This window comes from Ranitomeya imitator, chromosome 10 (genome assembly GCF_032444005.1).
Source record: "Ranitomeya imitator isolate aRanImi1 chromosome 10, aRanImi1.pri, whole genome shotgun sequence".
Taxonomy (NCBI): domain Eukaryota; kingdom Metazoa; phylum Chordata; class Amphibia; order Anura; family Dendrobatidae; genus Ranitomeya; species Ranitomeya imitator.
The window spans coordinates 146,261,296-146,280,068 of NC_091291.1; the positions used below are offsets into that span (position 1 = coordinate 146,261,296).

Here is an 18,773-nt window from a genome sequence, read left to right on the forward strand (position 1 = left end):
TTATCTCCATCATTAGTATGACACCTTGTGATTAATGTATAGTACACAAAATATCAGCTAAAAAACAATGGCACCTTTTACAACAACTGGTAACTGCACTCCTTTCTAAAATCTATTCCAATAGGTACAAAAACCAGAAATATGGCGCAGATTACGTTCAGCTAACCTTGCTTTGGGATAAGGTTGTAGATGGTTCGCTCAGAGACCTCCCCCCAATATCGACCAGGGTTGTGTTGTGAATTCTGCTTTTGGGCTCCCTCCGGTGGCTGTAGGTGGTAATGCAGTTGTCCCTGGCCTGCAGTCCTGGACAGGTGTATCTGCTGATTGCAAATCTGACTGGGGTATTTAGGTTTGCAGGACGCTTCTGAGATTGGGGCAGGGGCCGTTTTGTCTCAGAGGGATCCTGTTGGTTCCTTAATGAAACCGTGTGCCTTCTTTTCCCGTAAGTTTTCGCCTGCTGAACGCAATTATGATGTCGGCAATCGGGAGTTGTTGGCTATGAAGTGGGCGTTTGGGGAGTGGCGACATTGGCTTGAGGGAGCTAAGCACCGTATTGTGGTCTTGACCGATCATAACAATTTGATTTACCTCGAGTCTGCCAAGCGGCTGAATCCTAGACAGGCTCGATGGGCCTTGTTTTTTTCCCGTTTTGATTTCGTGGTCTCGTACCTTCCGGGTTCTAGGAACATTAAGGCTGATGCCCTCTCTAGGAGTTTTTTGCCGGATTCTCCTGAGGTCTTAGAACCAGTCGGTATTCTGAAAGAAGGGGTGGTCCTTTCTGCCATTTCCCCTGATTCACGACGGGTTCTTCAGGAATTTCAGGCTGACAAACCTGACCGCTGTCCTGTGGGGAAACTGTTTGTTCCTGACAGATGGACTAGTAGAGTGATTTCTGAGGTTCACTGTTCCGTGTTGGCTGGTCATCCTGCATTTTTGGTACCAGATTCTTGGTTGGTAGGTCCTTTTGGTGGCCTTCTTTGTCGCGTGATGTGCGTTCTTTTGTGCACTCCTGTGGGACTTGTGCGCGGGCCAAGCCTTGTTGTTCCCGTGCTAGTGGGTTGCTTTTGCCATATTTCTATGGATTTTATTTCCGATCTTCCGGTTTCCCAGAGGATGTCGGTTATCTGGGTTGTTTGTGACCGGTTCTCTAAGATGGTTCATTTGGTGCCTTTGCCTAAATTGCCTTCCTCTTCGGATTTGGTTACGTTGTTTTTTCAGCATGTGGTCCGTTTGCATGGTATTCCGGAAAATATTGTGTCCGACAGAGGTTCCCAGTTTGTTTCTAGGTTTTGGCGGGCCTTTTGTGCTAGGCTGGGCATTGATTTGTCTTTTTCTTCTGCGTTTCATCCTCAGACAAATGGTCAGACCGAGCGAACTAATCAGACTTTGGAGACTTATTTGAGATGCTTTGTGTCTGCTGATCAGGATGATTGGGTGGCTTTCTTGCCATTGGCCGAGTTTGCCCTTAATAATCGGGCTAGTTCGGCTACTTTGGTTTCGCCTTTCTTTTGTAATTTTGGTTTTCATCCTTGTTTTTCTTCTGGGCAGGTTGAGCCTTCTGACTGTCCTGGTGTGGATTCTGTAGTTGACAGGTTGCAACAGATTTGGGCTCATGTGGTGGACAATTTGGTGTTGTCTCAGGAGGAGGCTCAACGTTTTGATAACCGTCGTCGGTGTGTTGGTTCCCGGCTTTGGGTTGGAGATCTGGTCTGGTTGTCTTCCTGTCATGTTCCTATGAAGGTTTCTTCTCCTAAGTTTAAGCCTCGGATTACTGGTCCTTATAGGATTTCTGAGATTATTAATCCGGTGTCTTTTCGACTGGCGCTTCCGGCCTCTTTTGCGATCCATAATGTCTTCCATAGATCTTTATTGCGGAAATATGTGGAGCCCGTTGTTCCCTCTGTTGATCCTCCGGCCCCTGTGTTGGTTGATGGGGAGTTGGAATATGTTGTTGAGAAGATTTTCGATTCCCGTTTTTCGAGGCGGAAGCTTCAGTACCTTGTCAAATGGAAGGGTTATGGCCAGGAGGATAATTCTTGGGTTTTTGCCTCTGATGTCCATGCCGCTGATTTGGTTCGTGCCTTTCATCTGGCTCATCCTGATCGGCCTGGGGGCTCTGGTGAGGGTTCGGTGCCCCCTCCTCAAGGGGGGGGGGTACTGTTGTGAATTCTGCTTTTGGGCTCCCTCCGGTGGCTCTAGGTGGTAATGCAGTTGTCCCTGGCCTGCAGTCCTGGACAGGTGTATCTGCTGATTGCAAATCTGACTGGGGTATTTAGGTTTGCAGGACTCATTAGTCCTTGCCAGTTGTCTATGTTTCTTGGGAAGTATTGAATGTCTGTCTGTCTTCTCCTGCTTAGCTGCCAATTCAGCAAAGATAAGTGTCTGTTTCTTTTTCTATGGCACACAAGCTGTGTGCTTATTTTTGATTGTATTCCTGCTCTGAGTTTAGTAGTCTCTGGAGTTGCAGATATACGTTCCACGTCTTTAGTTAGATGGAAGAATTTTTGTATAATCTGCTGTGGATATTTTTGGAAGCGTTTTAATACTGACCGCACAGAACTCTGTCCTATCCTTTCCTTTTTTAGCTAGAGCGGCCTCTTGTGCTAAATCCTGTTTTCTGGGTTGCAGGCGAATCCGCCTTTACATTCACTATTAACGTTATAACATATTTAGGCATCTATAATGGATATGGACACTTTCAGAGGCGGTTTTTTCTATATTAAATGCACACATTTTGAGCTAAAAATTATGTTTTCAATTGATTTTCATGACATTCTTTCCAGTCTTCTATACCATGTTGTACTGGATTACTGACTGCAGAATGAGTTCACTGAGAATCGGTCAGGTAACTCGGGTCTCTTGAGCTTCTCTCAGATGATTTACAGCCACATGAAAGATAAGCTCTGCTCCGATGGAGTTTGTGGTCATAAATCACCTCTCTGGCTTCATGTGCTCAATACTTTATCTCGTTGTCATTTCTCATCATTGTCTCTGGGTGATTTATTTGCCTGTGTGGATTGGATGGGTTATTACCGATTTCTGATGAGAATTTCATGTCAATAGCAGCTTTAGAAATAGATTTACTTAAAAAATTGGTGATGTGTTCAATGCTTCTCTCACTCGCGGAATAAATATTTGGTATTGCTGCATCCAGAAAAGTCCAATCGATGAAAACATAACATTGATTAAGCCAACAGGCAAACAGCGTAATGCGAATAAGAAATTAAAACAGAATTTAGTTTTTTTTAGTTGCTGCAATATTGCTAAAAAAATACAAGAAGTGATCAAACCACAGTAAGTTCCCCAAAACTGCATAAAAAAGCCTCAGCTGGCCACACAAAGGACACGTCCCCGCACAGCTCCATTGATGATGATATAAAAAAATGGCATTTTTTTTTATTTACAGAACACAGTATTTTTTAAGCCTATAAAATAGTACTAAAAAAACAAACAAAACACCTACACATGTTAACTATCCATAATCATACTGACCTGGGAAATCAGGTATTTTTTTTTACTGTACAGTGAACAGAATTAAAATAAAATGCAAAGGATAATGTAGAATTGTGGGGGAAAGGTTCACCATTTCACCGTGCGCAGATGGTTCTCGGCTTCCCGGGGCTCGACGGCCATTTTCCTGAAGCAGAGTTCGCATCTCGGCTGCAGGAAAATGGCCGCCGCGATCTCCATCTGCGCACGTGCGGCATCCCGCGGCCATTTTCCTGAAGCCTCGGGAAGCCGAGAAGAACCATCTGCGCACGCGCGGCCTCACAAAGATGGCCGCGCCCATCGATAAACGGCTGAATAGCGCAGATCGCGCTATTTTCCTTGAAGCTGCCCAGTGGATTCGCCACTTGGACATGCGCACACCACTACGCCACCAACGGAGATCTGGGGGAGAAACAGCGCTGTCACCACGCCCATATGACTTGACCAGCGTGAGTGACAGCCCAAAACGGCGACTTTACAAAGGTATTTCGACAGCATAGGTGGGGAATAAAGGCTCCAAAATACACTAATGTAAAGCACAGCTCTGCCCCTATTTAACGCTATTTTTAGCTCTTCTTGAAAAAACGGGGTGACAGGTTCCCTTTAATAACCAGGCCAAATTTTCCAATTCTAACCAGGATCACTTTGTGAGGTAATAACTCTGGAACGCTTCAATGGATCCCACTGATTGCTCGAGTCCCTACTCCACATGTTTCGCAGATGTTACGACACCCAAAAAAACCATGCATACCCGACGAAAAGTCAAGTAGCGAGGACTTAGGTTCAACACTAGCCGTCATATCATTTTTTTGTTTTTTCACTTTGGAAAAATAACTAATTCTAACTCCAACCCTAACACAACCATAACCCCAACCATAACTGCAAAGAATGGGAAAAAAAATGACAATTTTTTTAAATTTTATTATTTTTATCTAACTAAGGGGTTGACAAAGGGGGATTTGATTTACTATTATTTTTATTTTGATCACTGAGACAGGGTCTATCACAGTAATCAAAAGGAACCAACCGGAAAAATTTCCCATTGTTGCCGGGTAGCGGCCGGCAGATCTCGGCAGGCGCACTGCGCCCACCATTTTTTTCCAGGAAGGTGACGCAGGGGTGGAGCAGGAGGGATCGGGGACGGCAGGGGTTCTTAGATCATATCAGAGGAGAGAAATTAATTTTAAAATCGGGACCTTTTCTTTGGTGATTGCCATTATTCGGTGTATAAGAACGATCACATGACAGAGGACCATGAAAACTGGACCCGATCATGTTCTCCAGGGTCTCAGCTACCCAGCCGGGACTCTGGAAATTTTCCGATGCTGGGGGGCGCTGTACCCTTATTCCTCAGCGCCACTATTTAACGGTGCTTAGAAATAATTACCCTTAACCGCGGCCATAGGCAGTGGGAGAAATCATTTAACACTGGATATTGGGTGAACAATTTTGTTGGCAATATTGTGGCATTACTGGCAAAATCATGCAGCCAAATAATACAATAGATGGGTAGTGTGGCGGGCACTCTTGCCTGCAGAGTCCAGAGGTGCTGGAGAACTGGGATGGCAGTCCCCATAGTCAGAGGCGTAGCTGGGGTTTTGGTTCAGCGGGGGCGAAGCTTCTGAGTGGGCCCCTAACCAGGTAACCTTGATTACAACTCGGTGATGCGCCCTAATACTGGAGGAGAACCTCAACAGATGACCGCGCTGTTACTGAAGATAATCCCTTTGTAAAGACCAACATGGATATTACCGCCATATGGTCAGTGGTAGATACCAGCCCTACAGAACATATAAGAGATCACTGCAGATGAAGTCTTACCGCTGATGTTCTATGATGGAATCGTTCACTTTTCCCGTCTTTTCCATCTGGCCCAGACCGACATGACAACTTCTTCCAGCCAGGACTCGTCTGCAGAGAATACAACAAAGACACATTTCACTTCTCATATTCCAGCCATCACCATCTATTCCCAACCTGCACAAACCCCTCATCCTGCTGATACCCCAATACTGACCTGCTGCTGCCGTATGTGTCCCTATTACTGCCCCTGATATCCCAATACTGAGCCGCTGCTGCCGTATGTGTCCCTATTACTGCCCCTGATACCCCAATACTGAGCGCTGCTGCCGTATGTGTCCCTATTACTGCCCCTGATACCCCAATACTGAGCCGCTGCTGCCGTATGTGTCTCTATTACTGCCCCTGATATCCCAATACTGAGCCGCTGCTGCCGTATGTGTCCCTATTACTGCCCCTGATACCCCAATACTGAGCCGCTGCTGCCGTATGTGTCCCTATTACTGCCCCTGATACCCCAATACTGAGCCGCTGCTGCCGTATGTGTCCCTATTACTGCCCCTGATACCCCAATACTGAGCCGCTGCTGCCGTATGTGTCCCTATTACTGCCCCTGATACCCCAATACTGAGCCGCTGCTTCCGTATGTGACCCTATTACTGCACCTGATACCCCAATACTGAGCCGCTGCTGCCGTATGTGTCCTTATTACTGCACCTGATACCCCAATACTGAGCCGCTGCTTCCGTATGTGACCCTATTACTGCACCTGATACCCCAATACTGAGCCGCTGCTGCCGTATGTGTCCTTATTACTGCACCTGATACCCCAATACTGAGCCGCTGCTGCCGTATGTGTCCTTATTACTGCACCTGATACCCCAATACTGAGCCGCTGCTGCCATATGTGTCCCTATTACTGCTCCTGATACCCCAATACTGAGCCGCTGCTGCCGTATGTGTCCCTATTACTGCCCCTGATACCCCAATACTGAGCGCTGCTGCCGTATGTGTCCTTATTACTGCACCTGATACCCCAATACTGAGCCGCTGCTTCCGTATGTGACCCTATTACTGCCCCTGATACCCCAATACTGAGCCGCTGCTGCCGTATGTGTCCCTATTACTGCATCTGATACCCCAATACTGAGCCGCTGCCGTATGTGTCCTTATTACTGCACCTGATACCCCAATACTGAGCCGCTGCTGCCGTATGTGTCCCTATTACTGCACCTGATACCCCAATACTGAGCCGCTGCTGCCGTATGTGTCCCTATTACTGCACCTGATACCCCAATACTGAGCCGCTGCCGTATGTGTCCCTATTACTGCCCCTGATACCCCAATACTGAGCCGCTGCTGCCGTATGTGTCCCTATTACTGCATCTGATACCCCAATACTGAGCCGCTGCCGTATGTGTCCCTATTACTGCCCCTGATACCCCAATACTGAGCCGCTGCTGCCGTATGTGACCCTATTATTGCACCTGATACCCCAATACTGAGCCACTGCTGCCATATGTGTCCCTATTACTGCCTCTGATACCCCAATACTGAGCCTCTGCTGCCGTATGTGTCCCTATTACTGCCCCTGATACCCCAATACTGAGCCTCTGCTGCCGTATGTGCCCCTATTACTGCACCTGATACCCCAATACTGAGCCTCTGCTGCCGTATGTGCCCCTATTACTGCACCTGATACCCCAATACTGAGCCACTGCTGTATGTGTCCCTATTACTGCACCTGACACCCCAATACTAAGCCGCTGCTGCCGTATGTGTCCCTATTACTGCACCTCATACCCCAATACTGAGCCGCTGCTGCTGAATGTGTCCCTATTACTGCACCTGATACCCCAATACTGAGCCGCCTCTGCCATATGTGTCCCTATTACTGCACCTGATACCCCATTACTGAGCCGCTGCTGCTGTATGTGTCCCTATTACTGCACCTGATACCCCAATACTGAGCCGCTGCTGCCGTATGTGTCCTTATTAAATCAGCTGGGCATAGGCACCTGTGCTGCATGAAATTCCAAAATAAATAAGAAAATCAGTGGGATAAATTAGACCCAATATAGTAATGCAGGAGTCCAAATTATCTTCATACCCTATTATCAGGGCACGAAAAGTGTGCACAGGGCAACGCATTTCAGCATCTGATGCCTCCGTCCAGTGTTCACACTGGCCTAGTGAAGGCAGCAAACCGATGCTGAAACGCGTTGCCCTGTACAAACGTGTGTCCTTATATAAAGGTTTAAAGATATTTTGGACTCCTGCCTTATTTCACAAATGCTACTTTTTCCTTTTTTTAATATTAATAATGACAATACTGATAAGAAGTGACCTCTATACAACAGGAAGTCTGATATGAGGCTCAGCAATCAGAAAGAAAACTACAATGTGGAGAAATAAATTACTAGAATTATTATATTAATAGTTTAAGCATAAAGATTGAACAAGACAAGTGTGTCCATTCTACAATCTCCAACAAGGGCCACCTCAGGGCTACAGCACCAGAGAAGTCAAAACTGGAAATACTTCACAACAGCCTAATAAGAACAGCGCCACCTACAGCGCCAAAACCACGAAAAGGCTAAAAACAGTGAACAGACAAATAGAGGTCAAGACATCGTAAAACTCCTGACCAAAGAAGAGCCGAGTGGAGAGGTGAGGGCAGACCGAATTACTATTTGTCTCTGCTCCCCAAACCCTGCATATAAGGGCCGCTCCCCAAACCCTGCATATAAGGGCCGCTCCCCAAACCCTGCAGATAAGGGCCGCTCCCCAAACCCTGCATATAAGGGCCGCTCCCCAAACCCTGCAGATAAGGGCCGCTCCCCAAACCCTGCAGATAAGGGCCGCTCCCCAAACCCTGCATATAAGGGCCGCTCCCCAAACCCTGCATATAAGTGCCGCTCCCGAAACCCTGCATATAAGGGCCGCTCCCCAAACCCTGCATATAAGGGCCGCTCCCCAAACCCTGCATATAAGGGCCGCTCCCCAAACCCTGCATATAAGGGCCGCTCCCCAAATCATGCATATAAGGGCCGCTCCCCAAATCATGCATATAAGGGCCGCTCCCCAAACCCTGCATATAAGTGCCGCTCCCCAAACCCTGCAGATAAGGGCCGCTCCCCAAACCCTGCATATAAGGGCCGCTCCCCAAACCTTGCATATAAGGGCCGCTCCCCAAACCCTGCAGATAAGGGCCGCTCCCCAAACCCTGCATATAAGGGCCGCTCCCCAAATCATAATAATAATAATAATAATCTTTATTTTTATATAGCGCTAACATATTCCGCAGCGCTTTACAGGTTGCACACATTATCATCACTGTCCCCGATGGGGCTCACAATCTAGAATTCCTATCAGTATGTCTTTGGAATGTGGGAGGAAACCGGAGTGCCCGGAGGAAACCCACGCAAACACGGAGAGAACATACAAACTCTTTGCAGATGTTGTCCTGGGTGGGATTAGAACCCAGGACCCCAGCGCTGCAAGGCTGCTGTGCTAACCACTGCGCCACCGTGCTGCCCGCTCCCCAAACCCTGCATATAAGGGCCGCTCCCCAAACCCTGCATATAAGGGCCGCTCCCCAAACCCTGCATATAAGTGCCGCTCCCCAAACCCCGCATATAAGGGCCGCTCCCCAAACCCCGCATATAAGGGCCGCTCCCCAAACCCCGCATATAAGGGCCGCTCCCCAAACCCTGCGCATAAGGGCAGCTCCCCAAACCCTGCGTATAAGGGCCGCTCCCCAAACCCTGCAGCATATAAGGGACGCTCCCCAAACCCTGCAGCATATAAGGGACGCTCCCCAAACTCCGCATATAAGGGCCGCTCCCCAAACCCTGCATATAAGGGCCACTCCCCAAACCCTGCATATAAGGGCCACTCCCCAAACCCTGCATATAAGGGCTGCTCCCCAAACCCCGCATATAAGGGCCGCTCCCCAAACCCCGCATATAAGTGCCGCTCCCCAAACCCCGCATATAAGGGCCGCTCCCCAAACCCCGCATATAAGGGCCGCTCCCCAAACCCCGCATATAGGGGCCGCTCCCCAAACCCCGCGTATAAGGGCCGCTCCCCAAACCCTGCGTATAAGGGCAGCTCCCCAAACCCTGCGTATAAGGGCCGCTCCCCAAACCCTGCGTATAAGGGCCGCTCCACAAACCCTGCGTATAAGGGCCGCTCCACAAACCCTGCGTATAAGGGCCGCTCCTCAGGATCTGTGGTCTCTGTACTGTGGTTCTCAGGAGCCTGCAGGTGCTATGGAGCATTTTGACTGTATACAAGGACTGGTCCTCAAACCCTACAGGCTCCATCTAAGGACTTTTGCCCAGGAACATGGAGTCTCTAAGGACTGATCCCGGGGTCTCTGCCGTCTGTATACAGAGGCTGCACCAGGTATAGGGCGATGTGTTCCCCATGTGAACGGCTCCTTGTTTTCTGCCCTGCACAAAGAGGCATTCATGTACACTGTACACAGCGTGCACACACAGAGGGGTCTGTACAGGGGTCCATCACAGCGGATACAATGTAGCCACCGCAGAGGAGGACTAGTGACTGCTGGGGGTGGTGGCCTCCAGGGCAGTCCTCCAGGCCTCGGGGCAGGATGCTGGGCTTCCATCCATGGGAGCAAAGCTGGTGGAAAGCTCCGCACACTGCGAGGACTGGAGCGGCCACTGAGGGGTTAACACTGCTGGGATCGCCCCGGGGGGCAGATTGGAAGCAGACCTCACCGCACCATCAGGCGCAGCAGTGACCCGGGAGCTCAAGAGTTACAGGAGAACCTCAGCGCAGGTTAATGGTGGCCCCGACAGTGCACATGCGCCCCCCACAGGGGGAGAAAGGACGGGGCACTGCACAGGGGTCTGCGGGAAGCTTTCTTGGCATTAGTAGATGACATTCTGGAGGCCCCTAGGAGCAGCCCCCCATCTGCCCCATAGTGTCAGGCTGGCACTTGTAGTTCTTCGCGCCTCTGAAGAGTTTCCCCAATTTCAAAGCTGCACAATCTGCTGAAGGGTTAATGGGCTCTAGTGGCCCCAGGCGAGGGGAGAAATGACCCCGCAAGCAGCATCCAGATGTGGTGGCCTCTGGGGACCTGGATGCAGACCCCTGGATTGTGCAGCAGACAGAAGGAGGGGGCCAAGAGTCCCCTTCTCCCTCCTCCTCCAGTCTACATGGATGGAGACAGACCCTCCTCTTTACCTACAGCGACCAGAGACCCCCCCAGCCCCTGCCCGCAGCCCCCCAGCCCCTGCCCGCAGCTGCGCTGCAAATTGCGCTACAATTGATGAAGTTCATTTTCGGCCCCCGACAAATGGGTCCTTAATGGTCTGCTGCACGAGGACCCCCATGCCAGCACCTAGCCACTAATTCCGGAGGACCCTCACCTTGTCCCCTGGTCCCCAGTATCTGGCTTTGGAGAAGACGCCCCCCTTGTCCCTAGCCTTGTCTCCCCGATACTCTGGCAGACCCTCACCCTGCAGCTGGAGAACCCCGGTCCTAACTGTGGATTACACCGGACAGTGGTCGGAGAGAGGATGCATCTGAAGAAGCTGGTGGAGCACAGAAAGGTGGGTGCCCGCAGATGGGTTCAGGGGGTCTCCAGGAAGGGGCAGCTGCGGATCAGCCTTATCTCCGGCCGCATATATCCTGTCTGTATATGATGTAGATGCGCAGGCAGTGACTTCACTTCCCAAAATGACCAAAAAAGCTTTCATCCGGTGCAGAGAGTCAGGGGCGGCAGAGGGGCGAGGGATCACCGGCTCAATGTGCGGGACATCGCCGGCCTCTCCTGCAGCAGCTGCCCATGGACGGGACGATCAAGGTAAGAGCCCCAGCACGATCGCCATCTGCGACCACCACCGTGGGCATCAGACACGCTCCATTCACTGGTGGGACCCCCGAGCTGCGCGCACTCATCAGACCCGCTCCTCCCTGGGTATATATAGTATGGATATATGGATATATAGTATATACTACAGAAGATCAGCAGCCTGCTATATATATATATACATATACACAGCCTTCTCCATCCACTGCAGATGACAGCCTACACTTTGTATGAGGAGTTACCGATCTCGGTACCGAGGTGTGGGCTGCTCCTGGAGATCTAAATCTCCGGTACCGAGGTGTGGGCTGCTCCTGGAGATCTACATCTCGGTACCGAGGTGTGGGCTGCTCCTGGAGATCTAGATCTCGGTACCGAGGTGTGGGCTGCTCCTGGAGATCTACATCTCGGTACCGAGGTGTGGGCTGCTCCTGGAGATCTAGATCTCGGTACCGAGGTGTGGGCTGCTCCTGGAGATCTAGATCTCGGTACCGAGGTGTGGGCTGCTCCTGGAGATCTACATCTCCGGTACCGAGGTGTGGGCTGCTCCTGGAGATCTACATCTCGGTACCGAGGTGTGGGCTGCTCCTGGAGATCTACATCTCGGTACCGAGGTGTGGGCTGCTCCTGGAGATCTAGATCTCGGTACCGAGGTGTGGGCTGCTCCTGGAGATCTACATCCCGGTACCGAGGTGTGGGCTGCTCCTGGAGATCTAGATCTCGGTACCGAGGTGTGGGCTGCTCCTGGAGATCTAGATCTCGGTACCGAGGTGTGGGCTGCTCCTGGAGATCTAGATCTCGGTACCGAGGTGTGGGCTGCTCCTGGAGATCTAGATCTCGGTACCGAGGTGTGGGCTGCTCCTGGAGATCTACATCTCCGGTACCGAGGTGTGGGCTGCTCCTGGAGATCTACATCTCCGGTACCGAGGTGTGGGCTGCTCCTGGAGATCTAGATCTCGGTACCGAGGTGTGGGCTGCTCCTGGAGATCTACATCTCCGGTACCGAGGTGTGGGCTGCTCCTGGAGATCTACATCTCCGGTACCGAGGTGTGGGCTGCTCCTGGAGATCTAGATCTCGGTACCGAGGTGTGGGCTGCTCCTGGAGATCTACATCTCCGGTACCGAGGTGTGGGCTGCTCCTGGAGATCTACATCTCCGGTACCGAGGTGTGGGCTGCTCCTGGAGATCTACATCTCCGGTACCGAGGTGTGGGCTGCTCCTGGAGATCTACATCTCGGTACCGAGGTGTGGGCTGCTCCTGGAGATCTACATCTCGGTACCGAGGTGTGGGCTGCTCCTGGAGATCTACATCTCGGTACCGTGTTCCCAGTGGATACAAAGTATTTAGAATTGAGATCCTCAGTGGTTGATACCTGTGCAGAGTGATGAGATGAGGCTCTGAGCCGGCAAACAATCATCCTATGTGTTGTGCTACTCAACAGCAAACTGTTATTGCAACATTTTATTAAGAAAAAAAGAATCATCCCAGTCATTTAACCTGAGTTATAAGTAGTAATGTGGGCACAAGAGTCAGAAAGGTGTAGAATGAAGGCAGTATAAGGGGCACAGTGCGAGGTAGAGCAGACAGGGGGGCACTGGGGTCCTCTCACACAGATGCAGGGGGCTTTAGGTAACAATAAGGGGAACTAAATGCAGTGGAGATATAGAACGTACCACAAAAAGGACTGAAGTGGGGGCTCTAGAACAAGGACTGGCAGTAGATGAAATCTATTTTATTGGATATAGTGGGCAGATAGAGGGGGCAGAATACTGGGCACAGTGGCCATATTGGACAGCACAGGTCCAGGCAGCCCCACAGCTTCTATAGCATCAGGTTCTGCTTCTTTGATGCAAGTAGAGGAAGTTGACAGTAACACATGGCGGCTGCCACAGTGGGAGTGAGGCGGACTCTGATGCTTCATCCTTCATGAAGCTGAATCTTTCAGGATGCTACAAATCCCAAACATCTCCACTGAGCTCTATGCACCGCACCATAGCAATACACATTACCCTCATGTAGGTGGTATACAGCGGAGGTTTCTGCCCTATCATTATAAATGGAGTTTCCTGAAATGACTGAAGAGCACAGAACTGTGAGGGTGGAGTGACAAGCCAGCAGGTGTCAGGTCTGTTGAGGCCATTGTGCCTGTAGCAGGGTTTCTAGGTCTGTTTTCTACAGTAGCAAGGAAATGGTTCCAGGGTATCTGCATCTGAAGCGGCTGTGCATCTCTGTAGAGTGAAATCTGCTGACCTGATGGAAAAGACAGTTAAGAAATAAACTGCACCAAGTGAAAGGTTTGATTAGATCTGTGACTGCAGATATGTGAGTGACAGTGATGCTTTCTGTTAGGAGGCCAGCAGGCGTGTGATGGGAGCAGTATGTACGTGTCTTATAGTCAGCACAGATGAAACCGAATGATAAAGCTTTACTGCCTTCAGGACAGGAGCCTTAGAAGGTTACCATCCTCACCAGTGACTGTGGCACAACTAATCCTCGCTATGGTCATGGCTGAAACAATGCTAGGCGGGGTAGATGGCCTTACAGAGCAGAGAAGGGGGACTTGGGGAGATCAGAAGACACAGCCTAACCCCCCAAAAACAAAACCGTACTCCACCTACTATAACACTATACTGGGGTGGGGAGCTGGCCTTCTAGATAAGGTGTTTTCTTGCCCCTCTCAATTTCACAGCAGGAGGTAAGCAGGTCAGTGAGGTCACTGGCTGGGACATGTGCAGTTGTGGTCAAAAAGTTTCAGACTGACACAAATTTTGCGGCTTCAGATTTTATAGTGGTAACTTGCATTAACTCTAAATTTGGTATGGAGAGGGATCAGATGAATGGAAAAAAAACTGTAAAGTTATTCCTTGTCAAGAAAATGGATCACAGAATATAATTTTCACAATAGGACTGGCTTACAAGAGAAAGTGCTAACAAGGACAAGGCTGCTGATATTCAATCAGAAAGACAGAGTGATTTTAAAAGTAAACTAGTTGCTTTAAAAGGGGACTGGTGCTTCAAATCATTGTCTTCTATTAACTAAGGTCACCTCCAATGCAAAACACGCAGTCATCATTGCTGTGCTATTCATCAAAAGGACTTTACAGGCAAGGGCACTGCTGCAGGAATCAGTTCTGCAATAGTGTACAGCTTGCTCAGGAATGGCAGCAGGCAGGCGTCAGTGCATCTGGAGGCAAAGGTATCTGGAGGTCGGCCTGGTGTCAAGGGCAGCAAAGAAGTCACTTCTCTCCAAGAAAAACGTCAAGAACAGACTGACGTTCTGCAGGAAGTACAGGGATTGGGCTGCACAGGACTGAGATAAAATATTGCTCTCTGATGAAGCCCCCTTCTCACTGTTTGGCACAATTGGAACAGGGACTGTCTGGGGAATAAAAGGTGAGCGCTGCCATGACTCGTGTGGTAGGCCAACAGTAAAGGCTCCTGAGACCACGCATAAAGAATGGGATCTGCACCTTCCCCATGAGCAACTTATCCCAATGATCCAGGAGCAATTTGGTAATGAACTATGTTCTTTCCAGCATGATGGTGACCATGTCACAAAGCAAAAGTGATAACTAATGGAAATTTGAGGTCCATTGCCAAGAAACTGCCAACATCTCAATCCTATTGAGCATCAGTGTTAAATCCTCAAAAGTGGGTAGACAAACAAATATGCCAAAATGGTGATGAATTCCAAACTTTGATTAGGTAAGAATGGGTTGTCATCAGTCAAAATTTGACCAGAAGCCGATATCCACTCGCCAGGGCAAAATGCAAAAGTCTTGGAAAATAAGCATCAACACGATTAAGTATTTGCATAAATTTGATGTATTTGTCAAAAACTTATGAAATGCTTGCAAAAGTACTACAGTAACCATAGAAACATTTAACTTAACCCCTTTCTGCCATCGGAGGGTATAGTACGTCGGAGGTCAGAACCCCCGCTTTGATGCGGGCTTCGGCAGTGAGCCCGCATCAAAGCCGGGAAATGTCAGCTGTTTTGAACAGCTGGCATGTGCTTGCAATAGGCGCCGGTGGAATCACGATCCGCCCGTGCCTATTAACTAGTTAAATGCCGCTGTCAAACTCTGACAGCGGCATTTAACAGGCGCTTCCATCCGGAAACGAGCAAACCGCTGACCCCCGTCATGTGATCTGGGGTCAGCGGTGAGTTGGCATGACAATCAGAGGTCTCCTGGAGACCTCTATGATTATTGATGCCGGATTGCTGTGAGCGCCACCCTGTGGTCAGCACTCATAGCAATGCTGTAATTCAGCTACATAGGAGCGATCTGATCACCGCCCCTATGTAGCAGAGCCGATCAGGCTATGCCAGCTTCTGGCCTCCCATGGAGACTATTGAAGCATGGCAAAAGTTAAGAAATGATTTTTAAAAATATGAAAAAAAAAATAAAATAATACAAGTTCAAATCACTCCCCTTTCAAAATAAAACAATAAAAAAATCAAACTTACACATATTTGGTATCTCTGCATTCAGAATCGCCCGATCTATCAATAAAAATAAATAACCTGATCGCTAAAAGGTGTAGCAAGAAAAAAATAAACGCCAAAATTAGTTTTTTTTGGTCGCCGTGACATTGAATTAAAATGCAATAACGGGCAATCAAAAGATCGTATCTGCACCAAAATGGTATCATTAAGAACGACAGCTCGGTACGCAAAAAATAAGCCCTCACTCGACCCTAGATCATGAAAAATGGAGACGCAACAGGTAACGGAATATTGCGCAATTTTAAAAAAATTGTTTTTAGCAAAGTTTGGAATTTTTTTCACTACTTAGATAAAAAGAACCTGGACATGTTTGGTGTCTATGAACTCGTAATGACCTGGAGAATCATAATGGGAGGTAAGTTTTAGCATTTAGTAAACCTATCAAAAAAGCCAAAAAACACTAAGTGTGGGATTGCACTTTTCTTGCAATTTCACTACACTTGGAATTTTTTTTCCGTTTTCTAGTACACGACATGGTAAACCCAATGGTGTCACTCAAAAGTACAACTCGTCCCACAAAAAACAAACACTAACATGGCCATATTGACGGAAAAATAAAAAAGTTATGGCTCTGGGAAAGAGGGGAGCAAAAAACTGAAAAAAGCTACGGTCATTAAGGGGTTAAAGGGCTAAAAATACCGGAGCAGCAAAATTCAAAATTGGTGTCTATTTCAAAACTTTTGGCCATGACACTATTCCTACTGATAAGGGCAGAGAAGGGACAATTCAATGAATGACTGTTCAAACATCAAGTTTCTTGTTCAACTTCAGGAATTGAAGAGAATAGTGAATATTCTCAAAATCTGGAATGGAGGGCATAACTTTGGAATGAAGGGGCACCTAAGAAAAATGGTTCCACAACCAGTGGAGCAGCGGGGGAGGTAATCAGTTTAAATTAAAATATTAAGTGAAAGACCCTCTTTAAGAAGTCAAACACACGTAAATCTATATATTTATCAAAACTTCAAATTTCAAAAAGAACAATTGTTCTTGAGGGAAATTAACTAATAAATGATTATTTTAGTAGACCAATAACACACCATCGTCATCTGGATAGAAGGTGCTGATTGCTTCCAGGACGTTTGTCCTTTGCCCTGGTCAATGAATATGTATCACCTTGTTAAATAACTGTAACAGACAACATGGAGTAAAATATGTCAAGGCAGCACTGGCGTCTTGATTGCCAATTCAAGGGTTGTTTAACAAATAAAGGGCTCGTCTGTGAATAAACAACCGATGACTTGTATGTAGGAAAGAGTATCAACACAAGAATAGCAGGGGTCGAACACTCTCCATTCAGCAGAAATCTCTTCCAGAGGTTGTGGAATATAAGTAATGTATGGAGAAGAATGCAGAAGCCCTGCACTTTATTTAATGGCTGTATTGCACCTAATCTTGTTTTTGCAAAGCATTGATGCTGATGAAATATTAGCATGTAGGTCCATATGTAAAGAACTGGCAGCCACTGGAATATCTATCTACCGTATAAAGCGAAGACACAAAAGCGCACAGAGAGGTCAAAAAATACTCTGTTGTAAAAAAGTCACAGTAAATAAGCAAGTGCTAGTCAAAAAATGAAAAAATACAGGGTATTTAGTTAATACGTTTTTTTTGCAAAAAAGTATGTAGACCTGCTCCACCAATCGCCAAGGTATACCCATAATAGAGCAGTCCTGTCTAATGTATATAATCCCTATCTGATGTATTTAAAAACCTGATCATCTGTATGAACAGGGTTCAGAGAGAAAATATCCATGTAGATCATGCAAGATGGAACAGCTACAATGCAGATGACCCACAGAGGAGTGGTGGACTCCCCAGTCTTGTAGAAACAAGAGAACAATTATAAAACCAAAAACACATGGGCTACTTGCACAGTGAACAAGTCTGTAGAAACCTGTTCACACCACCAAAGAACTTGAAGACACAAAGGCGCACAGAGAGGTCAAAAAATACTCTGTTGTAAAAAAAGTCACAGTAAATAAGCAAGTGCTAGTCAAAAAATGAAAAAATACAGGGTATTTAGTTAATAAGTTTTTTGTGTCTTCAAGTTCTTTGGTGGTGTGAACAGGTTTCTACAGACTTGTTCACTGTGCAAGTAACCCATGTGTTTTTGGTTTTGCTACTGTATAAAATGGCATGGAATATCTATTCGCCATATACTCTTGTCCTGCACTCCCACCTCCTTCCTCATTGGCTGCGCCTTCCTTTCTAAAGGGTCTGTGAGCACCATCCTAAAGTTTCCCCAGCCAATGGCTGGGGGACACTTATTATTTAAGGAACCTCCACCTGAGTGGAGGTGCGTGTGCAATGTTTTTAGTCTGTTCCCAAATGTGCTTTCTAGTTCTCAGTTCCTGTCTGCTAGTGTATGTCTATCCCTAACCTCCTTGCTAGTACTTGCCTTGTCAGTCTATATTATAGCCGTGCCCACCTGCATCTGTCGTGCCAGTCTGTACATCAGCCAGACCCACCAGCACTTGCCGTGCCAATCTGTATATTAGCCGTAACCGCTCACACCTGCCATGCTCAGTCTTCATATTAGCCGGACCTGCATGCACCTGGTGCGCCAATCTGTGTATCTGCCACAGCAGTCCGCACCTGCCTCTATCAGCTGTCCTCTCCTTCCGGGCTATTCCAACTACAAGTTCTTTGGGGTCAGCTGCCTTGCATCCGTGATCTGTCCTGGAGTAGTACCTGGTGTTCATGGGGAGCCATGCCTAACCCCACCATCAGGGGCTCTAGTGAAAAGTCAGGTGCTCACCTAGTCACGCCCCTTCAGGCTCTCCTCGGACCATGGCAAAGTAGTTCCACCACTTCCGCTACAAAGCCATCAGAAGAAAACCTTTCCTGCGTCCTCACCATAAAATTCAGTGTCAAAAGTATGCAAAAGAACATCTAAACAAGCCTGATGCATTTTGAAAACAAGTCCTGTGGTTCGATGAGGTTAAAATAGAACTCTCTGGCCACAATGATAAAAAATGTGTGGAGAAAAAAGGTCACGGAATTTCAGTAAAAGAACATCTTGACAACCATTAAGCATGGAGGTGGAACAATCATGTTTTAAAGTAGTGTTGCAGCCAATGGCATGGGAAACGTTTCACAGGTAGAGGGAAGAATGGATCCAATGAAATCTC

General features: G+C 48.0%; 1 protein-coding gene across 2 annotated transcripts in view; it reads left to right on the top strand.

Moving 5' to 3' along the window:
* Positions 1–10,667: 10,667 nt before the first annotated feature.
* FLI1 (Fli-1 proto-oncogene, ETS transcription factor) overlaps positions 10,668–18,773 on the top strand; it is a 98,055-nt gene continuing 89,949 nt past the window's right edge. The window contains exon 1 of one of the 2 annotated variants that reach the window (XM_069741062.1): positions 10,668–10,871. In XM_069741062.1, coding sequence (XP_069597163.1) covers positions 10,839–10,871 — 33 coding nt within the window. In that variant the 5' untranslated portion in view covers positions 10,668–10,838. Of the gene's footprint in view, positions 10,872–11,008; positions 11,126–18,773 lie in introns of those variants that run through there. The other variant, XM_069741061.1, reaches the window with a different exon arrangement.